At 47.3% G+C, this 16792-nt stretch overlaps 1 protein-coding gene across 1 annotated transcript in view; it reads right to left on the bottom strand.

Annotated features, from left to right (window-relative positions):
• Window positions 1-16367, bottom strand: part of DOCK2 (dedicator of cytokinesis 2) — a 460175-nt gene extending 443808 nt beyond the window's left edge. The window contains exon 1 of the mRNA XM_070357390.1: window positions 16242-16367. Within this exon, the coding sequence (XP_070213491.1) occupies window positions 16242-16284 (43 nt within the window). The 5' untranslated portion in view covers window positions 16285-16367. The remainder of the gene's footprint in view (window positions 1-16241) is intronic.
• Window positions 16368-16792: the final 425 nt, after the last annotated feature.

The raw sequence follows: 16792 nt of genomic DNA, 5'->3' as shown, positions 1-16792 counted from the left end.
AGTTGGCTTAAAGCTCAACATTCAGAAAACAAAGATCATGGCATCTGGTCCCATCACTTCATGGGAAATAGATGGGGAAACAGTGGAAACAGTGTCAGACTTTATTTTTTGGGGCTCCAAAATCACTTCAGATGGTGACTGCAGCCATGAAATTAAAAGATGCTTACTCCTCGGAAGGAAAGTTATGACCAACCTAGATAGCATATTCAAAAGCAGAGACATTACTTTACCAACAAAGGTCCGTCTAGTCAAGGCTATGGTTTTTCCTGTGGTCATGTATGGATGTGAGAGTTGGACTGTGAAGAAAGCTGAGCACTGAAGAATTGGTGCTTTTGAACTGTGGTGTTGGAGAAGACTCTTGAGAGTCCCTTGGACTGCAAGGAGATACAACCAGTCCATTCTAAGGGAGATCAGCCCTGGGTGTTCATTGGAAGGAATGATGCTAAAGCTAAAACTCCAATAGTTTGGGCCACTCATGCCAAGAGTTGACTCATTGGAAAAGACCCTGATGCTGGGAGGGATTGAGGGCAGGAGGAGAAGGGGACGACAGAGGATGAGATGGCTGGATGGCATCACCAACTCGATGGACGTGAGTCTGAATGAACTCTGGGAGTTGGTGATGGATAGGGAGGCCTGGTGTGCTGGAATTCATGGGGTTGCAAAGAGTCGGACACGACTAAGTGACTGAACTGAACTGAAGGTGGAGATGCAGCCATGCAAAGGGGATTAATCAAAAACATTAATTCAAAAGAACTACCTGCTGCTGTACAGGGCAAAGAATATAAGCTGGGACAAATGATAATCCTACCTCTAAGCCCGGGAGGAAAGGCTTAGAATTGAAATGCTTTGGAGAATAAGAGCTTTGAAGAGTACCATATATCACTAGGGATCTAGAAGACCATGTAGAGTTGGACACATGTTGAGAAAGGGTCTGAGAAAGCCCACATCTCAGCTCTGGTTGACTGTCAAGCTCCATGCAGGCAGGAAATGCAGGCTAAGGCAAAGTTGTAACTGGGCTGGCTAAGTGTTGAAGGTATGTCCAAACACCCACACACAGCTGCAAAGAGTAGATTGTTTTCTCTCAATTCCGGGCATTTAGAGACTTCTGTGACCACATGCAACAAACAACACGGTCAACAAAATGCTTTAGAAAAGTCACTAATCAAACCAACTGCTACAATCTGTATGAAGGAGTGACACCAAGCCCTGGTAAGGAGGGAGACTCTGACGTCCAAGCTAGCACATCATGATATTCAAGATATCCAGTTTTCAACACAAAATTTTGAGGATTGTAAGAAACAAGAAAGTACAGTCCATCACAGAGAAAAAAAGGAAATTAATAAAAACTGTCCTGAAGAAGGATAGACAATGGACTTAGGAGACAAAGACTTTCAATCAATTATTTTAAATATGCTCAAGGAGCTAAAGAAAACTGTGGACAAGGAACTAAAGGAAACCAGAAAAATAATGTCTCCAAAAATGGAGAATATTGTTAAAGAGAGACAAATTATAAAAAGGAATCAAATAAAATAAATCCTTTGCCCAAAATGAAACTTGAGAGGACTCTCAGGGGATTCAGAGTTCTCTTCTCCTGCATAAAGATGCCCTGTTTCTCCATTTGCCTCCATACTTGGCCTGACTTCGAGCCCTGCCCCCAAACAGGCTGTTGGCATTTGGACGCTACAGCTTGCTGATGCCCTAACTCTGCAGATTCCCCGCTTCCTGAAGCCTCCAGCCCAAGGTCTGGCTGACGACACACCTGACATGGGGCTGGGCAGGGCCACAGAGGTAAGAGGTTTCTAACAGAGGAAAACCATCCACAATGCGTTTACCTCTGGAGCACTAGTAAAGTAGGCCTGTCCATCAGACATTTGAAGTTCAGAGCAAGGCTCTTATTTTGTTCCCAGACTGTAGCCTTCCCATCTTTCCTTAGGACTCTCTTCCTCCAACTCTGCCCAGCTCTGTCAGGTGAGAGGCTTAAGAAGGTATCTTGGACAGATCTTGAAACCTGATATTCAACGTGAAGGTCTGTATTCATCCCAAAGACTCACATTATAAGAAAATGAAAGTAACTGACATTGCCATTTAATTTATAAATGTATTTCTGCCTTTGCATGAGGACCTCTGTTCTCAAGGCTCCATTTGGGGAAAAGAAGACATTACTTGTCGACAAAGGAAGTGGCTTTGCATACCAATACCCAATTCTGTTAAGTTTTCTAAATGACTAACAGGAAACTTTGAACCAGAATGCCACCCTTTGCTGAAGTTTTATTGCTTATCTATGAATCTCATTTGAGTTGTTTCTGACCAGTGTCAGAACAGGTCATCTATTTCACCACTCCTGCAGGTCTAACCACTCTCAAGTTCTGAGTGAGTGATGGAAAAGGCAGAAAAACAGGAGGAACCTACAGGAATAAATAAGAAGTAAAAATCACTGAAGTCATAGCCCTCCCCACTCTGGCCTTGTCCATCCATGAAAGATAAACAAGTGGTGAAAAGATTTCCATAGACACCTATCTCAGCTTCCCCTTTTTGATGAAGTTTCTGTGCCTAGGAGAATATTGGTACAACCCAACAAAGGATTTGACCTTTCCCTGTATTACAATACTATACTCAGCAGCTAAGGCAGCAGCTGGTTACTGACGAGCCTAACGAGACCAAACTACTCATGGCTGAGGATCAAAGGGGTATTTCGAGCACTAGGGCCATCTAAGGTCAGCGAACCCAATGAGGATATTCATGCTGGAAATCCTAGATTGTCAAGCCAGGGGGAGCAGCTACTTTAAGACAGGTGGGACTTCCAACAACCCTGGAAATCAAATCCACCTTTTAGCTACAGATGGCTGCTCATCAGGGGCCTAAATCAAGAGATTAAGGAAAAAGTAAACATATACTGTTACAGCATGTAGTTCACATAAATGGACAGAGAGGGGTCTCTGTGCTTCCTACAGTGTTAGGAGATAAGTACAATATTTCGCTTGGATTTATAGATGAGGAAACTGAAGTAGAGAGAGAGTAAACAACTTATTCTTTCATCTCTAACTAGTAAGTTGCTGTTGTTTAGTTGCTAGATCATGTCCGACTCTTTCACAACCCCATCAACTGTAGCCCACCAGGCTCCTATGTCCATGGGATTTTCCAGGCAAGAATACTGGAATGAGTTGCCAGTTCCTTCTTTAGGTGAGTTTCCCGACCCAGGGATCAAACCTGTGTCTCCTGCATTGGCAGGCGAATTCTTTACGACTGAGTCACCAAGGAAGCCCAACTAATAAGTTAAACAGAATTACCCAGAAATCTGGACTGTTTCCACTTCATATACAGCTTGGCCCCTCCCCTCACAATGGTGCTTACTTACACGTTACGTACCAAGCACATGGTATTTTTCAACAAATATTCACTCAATACCTACTGCATGCCAGAGACTGCTCTGGCTATTTGGGTTACAGTGACAAATAAGACAGACAAAATTCCTTATGTATTACTTGTATTAGCTCATTTAATCTTCACAGTAACCCTTCAATGTACTACCCTCCATGTAACATATGAGAAACTGAAAAAAAGATTAAGGAACTTGCCCATGGCCACACAACTAGAAAACGGAGTCAAACCCAGACTGGAATCTAAAGTCTTTCCTTTCCTGACTACCCCAGTGCCAATATCACAGTTTATTGTGTGTGTATGAGTACATATGTCTATGTGTGTATATCTATAAACATAGATATACATATATATGTGTGTGTGTGTATGTGTGTGTGTGTGTGTATACACACTAGACTTGTTAATTTCCTGTCTTCTTCAACCTCAGCCAGGGTGGAGACTGAGCCTGTCTGGTGGCCAGTGAATTCCCAGTGCTGAGAACAGCATCTGACTCACAATTGAAGTTCAATCAATATTTACTGAACTTTAATAAATACTTGTTGAACTGAAGGAATACACTCATGCAGGGAAGGTATGTCTCGTCTCCTAAGTCTTTTCTTGCATTTCTTGACATTATTTAATGAGTTGCTGAGCCAGCTGGATTGCCAATTTTGATGGCAGCCATTGACTGCCCTGTGACCCTTCAGGATGGATTTGTACCTCATCACGACCCTGCCACTTGCAGACAGGTTTGAAAACAAAAGCTTCAGCAAACACCAGTTGTCAATAGAGTTTGTATAAGCAGCCGTGTAAGGGAACACAAACAGTATTGGTGAAAAAGAATGTAACTGCCTGAAGCTCATTTCTCTAGTCTCTGATCTGGGCTTTCAAGGGTCTCCATTCCAGGAAGAAATAGAACCAGCAGACAAGTCCACTTTGGATTCAAAAGAAACACACACTTTTATTAAAATATACAAGTAGTTTGCCTGGAGTCTCTGGGCAAGGTGTTGGTAGCCTCAACACCAAGGCAACAACCTGACGTTGCATCAGGAGGGTGAATGCGATGACCCAGCAGAAGCTCCCAGCAGCAAGGCCAGAGCTCAAACCTGGTGCAAGTTGGCAGTGGGTGAGGCAGAAGAATCACAGCCAGAGGGAATCAAGGAGAAGATGTCTTCCTCCGATCAGGAGAGGACAAGAATCACAACCTCTGTGAACACTTCTAGGTATCAGACTTCTCCAATGACTTGACCCACAGTCACCCATTTAATCCTCTCACAATTCTCATGGTGGGTACAATTATTAGCATCTCTATTTTACAGATGAGGACACTGAGGTAGTGTAAGATGAAGTGAACAGCCCAGGGTGACCCAGATGGAAAGGAGATGAGCCAGGATTTCAGCCCAGGTGGGCTGTCTTCAGAACACACAGCCTCAACCGTTACACCGCACTGCCTCTGGCTAAAGGATGTGTATTTGGTACCTACTCTCTGTCAGATGCTTTAGGACCCCTACTGGATCCTCCTAAAACCTTACAGGTTGCCATTGGTGAGCCAGGGTGACATACTCAGCCAACAAGAAGAAAGTAAATTCCCAGGAGTTCTCTAAGCAGTGACTCTCAACTGGGGACAAATGTGGGGAAGGGAACACTTGTCAATGCTGGACTCATGCTTGGCTGTCACAATCCTGGGGGTGGGGGAGGCAGGCATGGGGAGTGGGGGAGCTCCTAGCATCTAGCTGGTGGAGGTCAGGGACGCTGCCAAATATCCCACAGTGCACAAGACAGCCCCATATCAAGAATGATCTGGCCCCAAATATCAATAGTGTCAAGGCTGATGAGTTCTGCAAAACATCATGCTGGGATTCACTCTCCTTTTCCCAGTGCCCCCAGTAGAGGTATATGCACACACCATGCACACACTGTCTCACAGTGTTCTGTGTTCACATACTCACATACCAGAGACGGAAGAGAGGCTTTATGATGAAACCAAGGGCTGATTTCTCAGTCCCCAAGCTTCAATGCGGGAGTGTGGTACACTGCTGGGCTCTGCAGAAGGTTAGAGGGGGTGATAGAGGGTGAAGCCTGCTATCCTGGAGACTTTGGGAAATCTAGTTCAAGAGATAAAATGAACACACAAGAAATAAGAGGCTATCTTTAAAAAAAAAAAAAAGAAAAGAAAAAGGCGGGGTGGCTAAACTGTGGAGATCCAACCAGTCCATCCTAAAGGAAATCAGTCCTGAATATTCATTTGAAGGACTGATGCTAAAGATGAAACTCCAATACTCTAAGATGCTAAGAACTGACTCCTTAGAAAAGACCCTGATGCTGGGAAAGATTGAAGGTAGGAGGAGAAGGGGACGACAGAGGATGAGATGGCTGGAAGGCATCACCGACTCCATGGACATGAGTTTCAGCAAGCTCCAGAAGTTGGTGATGGACAGGGAGGCCTGGCGTGCTGCAGTCCATGGGGTCTTAAAGAGTGGGACACAACTGAGTGACTGAACTGAACTGAAGCTGTGGAGCATGGCAGCCGCGGTCTCTCAGGAGAGAGAGATCAAGAGAGGCCCATGAAGGAAGTGAGACTGGAGGGAGAGGAAAGGGCAGGGGGAGAGCAAGGGGGAGAATTGGAATGAGAGCCCTGGGGAGGAAGTTGGGGAGGTAAGGCCCCAAGGGCAAGGAAAAGAGAAGGCAAATCAGCTTGACGGGTGCAGAGTTCAAGTGAGTCCTGAGGTGAGAACTGTGGGGCTTGGTGCAGGGATCCAGGTATTTAGAGGAGAGCTCAAGAACGCCTCAGTTGTGTGCTCTCTCACAGGACTCAGCCTCCGGACAGGAAAGGAGCTGGGGGTAAGGGCAGGAGGGGACACTTCATCTGAGCCTTATGAGGCTACTAGAAAGTGTAAAACCTTCAACCTCTACTCCCTCTTCATCCCCCACCTTCTGCCCTCCCATTTGCTTACCATTCATCCAGTCAACAACTCTTCTGTGCTAGGCCTTGTGTGCTGGAGAAGAACAAGAAACACAGCACTGCTGCCGTGGTGTTCACATTCCAAGGAGGAGCCAGACAATTCTACGCAAGGCCACAGTGAAACCTGACGGGACGATGGCAGGAGCCACAGTGACCTGAAGCAAGGGGTGTCCCATCTCCAACCTGAGAGATGGGGCATTAGTACTAGTAACATTGTTTTATGCTGCCTCAAGCAAAAAGGAGAGACTACTACTAGCTCATTACCTTGCTGAGAGAAGAGACTGATTTTCAGCTCTGCACTCCCATACTCAGCCCAGGACCATAACTTAGCATAGATTTATTGGACTTCAGTGATCTGAATAGACTATAAAAATAGTTTTCTTAATCTTGACCACTCCCAGATCTAAGAATTCACACTTTGGGCAGGGTGCCTTGGCTGTGTCTATTGTGCCTAGTTACTGAGTACATTTTACCAGGGTCTATAACTGGCTTCCATGAATGGGCCTTACTACTACTGCTACTGTTAAGTCACTTCAGTCGTGTCCGACTCTGTGCAGCCCCACAGACGGCAGCCCACCAGGCTCCCCCATCCCTGGGATTCTCCAGGCAAGAACACTGGAGTGGGTTGCCATTTCCTTGAATGGGCCTTAATGAAACGGTAATGCAAAAGTGGACGTGTGCATGTTTTTGTAGGAAGAGGATTTAGAGCTTCCACTGGATTCCCAAGGGTCCCACGTCACAGTATCAATAAGACTCTCTGATCTACCATGTTTGTGCTAGTACCAGATGGAATCTGGTTCCATCAAGAACCAGAGGGAATCGAGGTTGACCTCCAACAGAGCTCAGCCCTCAAACAATAAGCCGCCCAGGGTGGGAAATAATGCAGTCACATAAAACTAAAAGGCAAGGTGAAAAATGATTTCAGGACACCAGAAGACATTTCTTCCAGGGATGAGGTGTAAGAAAACTGCTGGAAAGAGGTTGCATTTCAGTAAGAGTTTGAAGCTCTCTGCTCTTCAATTTCCTCATCTTTGAAATGAAGATAAAAGGACTCATCTCTCAGCATGGCTGTGAGGGTTCAACATGACACCACAGAGCTTCACAAATAGACCGGATTGAAAAAAGTTGAGGCAATGTTATTATTTATGGCAATATCGATGACAACTTAGACCAGGGGATTAACTAAGGAAGTCCTGTGTGCAATTCCATTCTTCCAGCTGCTCAGACCAAAAACAATAGTGTCACCCCTGATTACTCCCTTTCTCTCATACCTACATCCAATCCATGAGGAAAACCCCATGTGCTCGACCTACAATACACACACAGCCAAGCACATCTCATCTCCTCCCCTGCTATATCCCTGGGTGCCCCCCACCACCATCTCTTTCCTAGATTATTATAGTAACTGCTGTGCTGGCCTCCCTGGTCCCACATTTAATTCCTATCTACTAACCATAAAATGTCTACAATAATCCTTTTAAAATAAGACAGACAGTGGTTGCCAAGGGGAGGGGTGGGACGGGGATAGGCTGGGAGTTTGGGGTTAGTAGATACAAACTGTTATATGTAGAATGGATAAACAACAAGGACCTACTGTACAGCATGGGGAGCTCTATTCAATACCCTGTGATAAATCATATTCATTGGAAGGACTAATGCTGAAGCAGAAGCTCCAAAACCTTGGCCACCTGATGCTAAGAGCTAACTTATTGGAAAAGACCCTGATGCTGGGAAAGATTGATGCTGAAAAGAAGGCAGGAGGAGAAGGGGATGATAGAGGATGAGATGCTTGGATGGCAACACCGACTCAATGGACATGAGTTTGAGCAAGCTTCGGGAGATGGTGAAGGACAGGGAAGCCTGTGCTGCAGTCCATGGGATCACAAAGAGTCAGACACAACTTAGCGACTGAACGACAAGTGTGTGTGTGTGTGTATGTGTGTGTGTGTGTATAACTGAGTCACTTTGCTGTACAGCAGAAATTAACACAACATGTAAATCAACTATACTTCAATTAAAAATTAAATTAAAAAAAAGACAAAACATACTGCAATTCTTCTCAAATCTTTCAGTGCCCTATCCCCTTCCATTTAGACTAAAAGCCAAAGTCTTAGAACATGTGCCAGGCATTTCTCAATACAACCTCTGCTCAGAGCACTCATTTCTGACCACTCTGCCCCTGGCCTCCACACCGGCCTCCCACACATCAGCGAGGTTTCCTTGGCTGTTTATTCTACCTGGAACACTCTCTCTTGAGACAGCTCCCTTACTGCCACCACCAGGCAGGCGAGCAGCAAAATCCCGCTTCCCCGCCAAGTCATCCAGGTCTTGTTGGCACCAGGCTTGCACCTCGCTGCAGCCTAGCACACCAGTCACGGTCTCTGAAACCTGACATTGCTAGCACTTAATCCATCCCAGCAGATGCCTGCTCAGCACGGGCTCTGTTCACACCCTGTGCTGGATGCTGAGGCACCTAAGCAAGTCACACTGCCCACCTAGGTCCTCTTCAGCATCCTGGTTTAGGCTTTGACCCAAGGAGTTCTGTTTTATCAGGGCATTCTGAGTGCCCTGGGGCAATGTCTGGAGCGGGGTTTGGAAAGGTGCAGACACTGTCAGTCACACCCACCACCTGCACAGTGTCTTTAAATCAAGGCCGAAGCTGACGGTGCCCTAGTGGGGTCAGAGGAGCAGGACATGGATGACTTTTTTCCAAGAGAACTAGAAACCAAGTGAGACTTCAGAGGCTGACAAACTCAGCCTGGCTGTTTTCTAACTCACATCAATTAAAGCAAGTGGAAAGAAAGGAGACAGTGCCTATTAAAGGGAACATTTGTGGTGCTTCCACAGCCTTCTGGAGTTGGTTGGCAATAAGCATTAGCATTCCCCATTTGCAGAACATTTGCCACAGAACACAGACTGTAGCCCCCATGTGTAATTGGCCATTAAATTAAAGGCCTATAAACCTAAAAACAAAACACACACACAAACCCAAAAAGAAGTCCAAAGGTCCAGAAATTAGCAGAATATTATGGTGACTACATCACCTGTCTCAAAATTCAGCAGTAATATAAGAATGCTGAACTCAGGGGGAAGCAAAGCTTAGCAAACACATTCTGTCAAGGCTCATTCAAACACAAACATTATGGTGGGGGCAAGACGGCCACTAACAAATGCAGTTCCCATAAACCTCGGGATTAGGACAATCTCCATAAACGGACTCAAACAGTCAGCCCAGCAGGCACTCTTCAACAATCCCAAACTGCTGGAGCATCAGAAAGGAGGAGGACCAGGCACCTAAGAATTGGTGGCAGGAAGGAATTAGATTTCCATCCATGTGTTTTTATTGCACCAGACTAACTTCTGGAGACAAATCGAAAGGTACAGTTTGCTTCCACAGCAAAAATAGGATTCCTCTAAGCATTTCCTTTACAATGTTTTCCCCCATTGCTCCTCAGGGGCCTTCTGAGACCACCCAGTTTAAGATTCCCTCCTTCCAATATTCTCATTCATGAGACAGGCTCTTTTCTTCAGAATAGCACATATCATAATTTACAGTGATATACTTATTGATTTTCCCACAAGGTGCCTTTAGTCTTCCCACTAGACTATAAGCTCCAAAAGGGTAGCAAACATCCTGGCCAAATTCTAGGAATTTCACTATCTAGCCATAGGAAATGTCCAATAAATATTTAAGAAATAAATCAAGTAGGAAGGAGTGAATGAGTGAACAAATTGATGGTCTCTGTTTCTGCTCTTTTACTCTTAACTCTGGCAATAAGAGCAGTAATAGCGGTCCCTCTGTAGTGGAGTTCTCCCCTGGTGTGTTTGGAATCCATGTTTGACTCAGGACTCCTATGCAAAGAATATGTCCCCACTCACAACTCCTGCCAGCCCCGTCCCATAGCCAGAGCATACTGGGAAAGGCAGAGGCAGCATCTTGATCAGAGTGGGGCTCATTCTTAGCTTGGCAATGACCTCTGACTTGGGGTGGCCTTTCTGAAAAAGAAATCATCAATCCAATCAGACCTTTTCTCTCAAGACCGAAGAAATGAACACAGAGAGGAGATTCAGAAGGTACCAGGACACACTAGGTTGAGGTGGGCGGCCTGCTGGGGCCATCAGGCTGGGGCCATCTACTGGTCTCAGAATATCAAAGTCAGGAAGGTGAGGAGAGAACAGAAAACTGAGCTCATAGGTTTAGAGCAGCTGGGAAGCCATAATAAGACAGGCAGAATTTCCCAGGGCCCCGCAGTCCAGCTCCTTCTTGAGGACTGCTGCTTATGTTTCCTGGGTTTGTTTGATTTCCCTTGATACTTAAAACACACTACTTTCCTCATACACACATACACACCACACACCTATTAACTGAACACGTTTGAGTGAATTTTGTTCCTTCTAGTGAGAGTGTGTGCTGCAGGGACACAAGCTCCCATTGCCCACTCGGCACCTGTCCGTTTCACTCTGGACCACCCCTGTCCAGGGAACAGCATCACCTGCATCCTAGCCCAGAGAGATCTTTCGAACTCATCTGTATTTCCCAATCAAGATGCAAAAGAGATCCCATCTCAACTCTGGAAGATCCTGCCATGGTTTGTTATACCACTCCCCACCAAACCAATGATACGTTAGACTCCTAGTCCCCAGCACCTCAGAATGAAACCTTACTCAGAGATACTCTTTTCAGAGGTAATACAGTTAAAATAGGTCATTAGGGTGGGCCCTCATCCTAACGGGACTTCTCTGGTGGCTCAGATGGTAAAGAATCTGCCTGCAGTGTGGAAGACCTGGGTTCAATCCCTGGGTTGAGAAGATCCCCTGGAGAAGGAAATGACAACCCACTCCAGTATTCTTGCCTGGAGAATTCCATGGACAGAGGAGCCTGGCGGGCTATAGTCCATGAAGTTGTAAAGAGCTGGACACGACTGAGTGACTAACACTCACCCTAATCTAACTGGTGTTCTGATTAAAAGGGAAACTTTGGAAGGAGACACACACACACAGGAAGAATGCCATATAGAGACAGACGCAGAGCCTGAGGTAAAAGGCATGGGGCACCAAAGACTGTCAGTGAACCACCTGAAGCTAGGCAAGAGACCTGGAACAGACTGTCCCTCATAGCTCTCTGAAGGAGCCAAGCAGTACTGCCCACCACCACACGTAGATAAGTATGCAACCGTAACTAGAGATGACCTGTGCAGAGAGGAGGCTTCTGAGCATAACTGAAGTACCCACACAGATCCACCCAGCAGGCCCAGCTTCAGGGTAAACAAACCTTTTTCTGCACTCACCTTCCGAGAGCCCCCGCCCTGAAGCCTTCTTTTGCCGTCCCTAAACAGCACACTGCAGACCACAGGTCACCTGTTAAGGAGCCACCCGTTGCCCTCACTAGTGCTGCAAATCCACATGTTGAAGTCCCGTATTTGGATCAGGTCTGTACAGATGTGATTAGGAAGCTGTTAGCATGGGGCCCTAATCCAACATGACTGGCATCCTTTGAAGAAGATGGCTCACACACGTGGTGAGCATGCACAGAGAGATGACTGTGTGAGGACAAAGCAATGAGAAAGCAGTTGGCTGCTTGCCTAGGAGGCCTCAGGAGAAGCCAACCTCCTAGCACCTTGGACTTGGAATTCCAGCCTCCAGAACTGTGAGAAAATAATTTCTGTTGTTTAAGCCACCCAGTCAGTACCTTTTTGTTATGGCTGCCTGAAAAAACAAATCTATCATCCCTAATACCCTCATTTCCCTCCTTGTTTAGGTACACTGGATTTTTAGCTGGGTGCATGACTGCTTACATTGAAGACTGCATTTCCAGGTTCCCTTGTGGCTAGGTTCAGTCATGTGATTAGGTTTTAGCCAATAGGATACAAGAGGAAGTGTCAAGTGGGCCTTCAAGCAAGCGGCCTTAATGCAAAGGGTCATGCCCTTCATGTTCCCTTCAGTCCTCTTGCTGCCTGGAAGATGGACCTGAGCTCAAGAAGCCAGTTTGGTGCAAAAGGCAGAAGCCTTGCCAAGGAAGCAGGGCAGGAAACAGGATGAGCTATTCTACCACTTCTTCAGGGACTATTTCTGGACTTTCTATATGATAGAGGAATAACCTTTTATTTTGGAGAGTTTCTGTCATCCATAGGAATTTGTTACTCTTTTTCACCTCCTTTTCTGTCCTCTGTCCTCTCTTCCAAGGATAAAGCTGTCATCAATGACAAAAGTCTCAGGCAGAGAGGATTAAGACAGTACAGGCCAAAAGGAAATGTTAATTATATGTGGAACTCCTGCAGGATTAACCAGTCAGTCAGTCAGTAGACAGGAAAATTGTCACCCACTGCTGTTCCATTCTGTGTCCAACCCCTGCCCCCCTCCAAGTGGTTAAATTATCTTCCTACAGGTGGCATACCTGCTCAGAACCTCCACTGCTCACACAATGAAGCCCAAACTTATGAGCTTGGTACTCAAAGGCCTTCACAATCAGGCTGCAATCTACCTCTCCAACTTTTTGTTTTTTCACTACAATCATTCACTAAAATCAAAGAGGACTATTTATTGTTTGACCTAAATGCCAACACCTTCCAACCTCCTGCCTTTGTCTATAACATTTCTCCTTCCAGTTTCCCTCCTAGTGTTGTACAGAGGGCCTGGTGTCTGAAGACAACTGAATCTAATGCCCAGCCCAAGTACTTCCAAGTTATGTGAACTCTGGAAGTCTTTGCCTATAAAATGAGAATACTACACTGTCTCACATAGGTGTTTGGAAGCCAGACAAAGATATTGCATGAGAATGGGTCTTCTACTATACTTACTGTTATAAGGCATGACTGTCCTGAACCTGGCGTAAGGGTGATTACCCTGTGTCTCTCTTGGCTCAGCAACTATTAGCCCCTTGACCTCAGCTGCTAACTTTCATTGCCCAGTGTCATTACTAAGTGATTTTTCAGGTCCTACCTCTATTCAATCCTCACAATAGTCTCAAGAGATCCATATTATGCCTACTATAGATGAGTAAACAGGGCCAGATTTGAACTCACAGCGCAAGCTTCTAATCTTACACAAAACTCCCCAAGGGCAGAGGCTATGTCTTTTCTTATGTTATAGCTACACTATCTCGTCTGTGGCAAGTCTACCCAAGTGTCCTCTCTGGAACTGTAAAGGATCACCCTTTAAAGCTCCATCAAGGAAGTACAAGGAACCTGGCCAGGGATCTACATGAGGCTCACTCTGGGTGCCCACCACACAGTAAGCTGAGAAAGCAGCCAAGAGGTTCTGGTATGAAGCTGCCCCCAGAAAAATCAGCTCCCCAGACAAACAGACACCAGCAGCCCTCGTCAGCTGGGCCGGAGGAAAGAGAAACTGAATGGGAAAGCAAAGCTCAGGAGCTCCTGTGTTCGACCGGCTGAGACTCCAGAGATGTTCTGACGACTCCCTAACCCTTACGTGGCTCTAGCTCTTCATCTTCCTTCAAGCCCCACACTCATTATCTCAGATGCTCTTCAGAAAAGAATGCCTTGAAATAGAAATGTATTAATATCTAGACTTACAGTGAGGAAACTATAGCACAGACGTCTGCAAAAATGATGCTTTCAGAAGCAGAACTCAGACTCCTTACTCCCAGGCCACTGTTCTTTCTGCTGGGTGACTCCAGTCCCCTGTCTCCTCACAACCCAAAGCCACAAAGCCTTGCTTCTTCATTCCATCTACCTGGAGTCTGCAGAGGAGGGCTGGAGAGTACCCTTCTTACCTCTGCCGTTCAACGGCAGAGAGAAAAAGGTCCTCTGATAAACAGACGCCTACCAAGTGTTCACTGGCCCTCTTAAAGGTCATACGTCCTCTGACCCCCACCCCAAATAGAATTTTCATAGGTAGGTGTGAACAATGTCAGATATCCCATCAGAAGAAGCCTCTGGGCCTACAGCCTAACAGTTTCTAGTCTCTGAGCACACAGGTGGGGTTTCCTCTGCTAGGGAGGGTGAGACCCTACTCCATCCTGTAGGCCCCTCCCAGCCTGTGATGACATGTCCTGAATTGGGCTCCCAAGCAGAGAATAAAGTCTAAAAACAAGCATTGATAAAATTTAATGAGGATCTGTACAACTCATTCTAGGCACTTTATGTGGGTTAATTCATCTCCTTCGACAACCCTGAGCAGCAGGTGCCGTTATTGCTCCCATTACACAGACAAGGAAACTGAAGCCTGGAGAGAGTACATAAGTTGTCTAGCTCAGAAGGCTGGGAAGCATTGGAAGCTGGAGTCCAAGAGCAGAAACCAGAGTCCATTCTCTTCACCCTGCAGCACAGTGCCCACCCGGCAGGAGCGCACTGCAGCCCTTCAGCCAGAGGGTGGGACTCTCCCACCACCTCAGGCTCCCTAACTAACTGCCCTAGTTCCCCTGGGCCACCAGTGCCCGTCCCTCGTATACCACCCAGGCACCTTCGCTCTTCTGTCCACCAGTCTCCCTCTCCACTGGCTTCAGCACATAGCTCATGTCCCTCCTCTGAGCAGAAGCCCTCTGTGGCTCCCCACTGCCTAAATGGAAAAAGTCCCACCTTCTTAGCATAGCATTCCTTCCAAAATATGGCTGCAGCTTAACTTTGTGCACCCTCCCCTTCAATGCACCCTCCCCTCAAGGCGAAAGGAGCTACCACTTTTTTTCTCTGGATATGCTCTTGTTTTCCTGGATATTCCCTTCATGTCCAGCTTTCATCTCCTAGACTGCATTGGTCCCTCCACCTGTAAGGGTCTGCTCCATTTATCAGTCCCCATCTTCCCCTGAGAAGGGATTCAGCCTGATAACCCGAGCAAGAAGGGCCAGAGTTACAGAAGCTTTAAAGTTGAAAAGTTAGTGAATCTAGTTCAACGTAGGTGGAGAAATTGAGCCCCCTTCAGGGCATGGATTAGTATTTGTTCTCTGGCTGGGGACCATTCACCTTTAAACACTCCACAGCGCCTGGAGCCTAGTAAATGAATGACTAACTGGTGAGCCCTCCAGGACAGTGCTTCTCCAGCAGCGGCCCTGGGATTCCCAGCATCTAATCACTCTTGGCCTTGGGTCCTCCAACATCTGACCTGTTCAGTTCTCATCTCTGAGGGCGGTATCTGGTGTCTGCCTGTGTAGCAAGCCACAGAGAGGTTTTAAAATTCACACTTATCTGAAAACCACATTGAATCTATGGGGATTGCACCACGGGTGCCATTTAGTAGAAAGAGTCCTAGTACCTGAAGCTTCCCTTCCCCCAGTCACCACTTCCGCCCCTGAGCTTGAGGCAGAGGCCTCTGGGAGCTTAGATGGCTGAAGCTGATGAGGCGGCTTCTTGGATGTCCCCGTATAACCTGGTGCGAGACTTTCTCCCCCAGAGACTGTCTGGGGCTGAGTGGAGGGTCTTGCCCTCCAGCCCTACACCCCAAGGATGCTCTGCCAAACAAGGGGGTCATCTGACCCAGGAGGAACAGGCAGGGGAAGCAGGCAGATGCGTGTTGCTTAGGGCAAGGGTGGCGGGAGGGATGTGGGGTCAGGCAAGGCCCAGCCAAGAGAGAGAACGATGCTCGATGCTCCCTCTAAGAGGCCAAGTCTCCAGAAAGGGTGAGGGAATCCCTGCAAAGCTAGGAGCCTGACACAGAGGCAGGTGGCTCCGAGCTCTGCTGGAACCCATCTAGGAAATGCATAGACACTTGGAGAAAGAGGGCAGCCCTGTGGCAGTGGGCAGCCAGGAGAGGGAGTGGGCAGGGTGTGGCCTGCTGGGTGAGGTGCCCACCTTCCTCTCCCCCTGCCTCCCTTTTCCTATCCTGCTGGCCACACAGCAGCAGAGGGAGCCCTCTGAGCTTGAGTGGGCGCTCGCGGCCTGTGTCCACACCGCTGGCTCCCCAGCACCTTCCTGGGCGGCTCTCTGGCCACCTGCCCTTCTCCTGCCGAGATCCCGAGGCCCAGTCTTACCCACTCCATGTCGCTCCTTGTCAGTTTTGCGCCAGGGGGCCATGGCTCGGCTGGGACCTGCAGGCACCTCCTGTCGTCCTCTGGGGAAGCAGCCAGGGGTGGCTGGGCGCGCTGCTGAGCCCCACTTCCTTCCTCTTTTCAAACTCCCTCTCGGCCCGCCCTCCCCTCCTCAGGGCGCCAGCTCCTCCTCCCCCATCCCTTTGGGCAGGGGCACAGTAGAAGCTTAGTGGCTAGAAGTCCAGAAGTCCTCCACAAAGCTTAGGGGCCACCCCCCGCTTGCCTCCTCCCCAGGCAATCTAGCAGTGGCCGAGCAGGTACCTGAGGTCACTCAGGCCATCACCACAAGTGCAGGAAGTTCCCCGGTAACTAAGTCTAGTGATTAAACCCAGCTCCCTCCCACCTTCCCAGGTGGCTCTAGTGGTAAAGAACCTGAGTGCAATTGTGCAGTAGTTTGAGAATTCTTTGGCATTGCCTTTCTTTGGGATTGGAATGAAAACTGACCTTTCCCAGTCCTGTGGCCACTGCTGAGTTTTCCAAACTTGCTGGCATAT

Source organism: Bos mutus, chromosome 20 (assembly GCF_027580195.1).
Source record: "Bos mutus isolate GX-2022 chromosome 20, NWIPB_WYAK_1.1, whole genome shotgun sequence".
Classification (NCBI taxonomy): domain Eukaryota; kingdom Metazoa; phylum Chordata; class Mammalia; order Artiodactyla; family Bovidae; genus Bos; species Bos mutus.
This window is presented reverse-complemented; position numbering and strand designations above follow the sequence as displayed.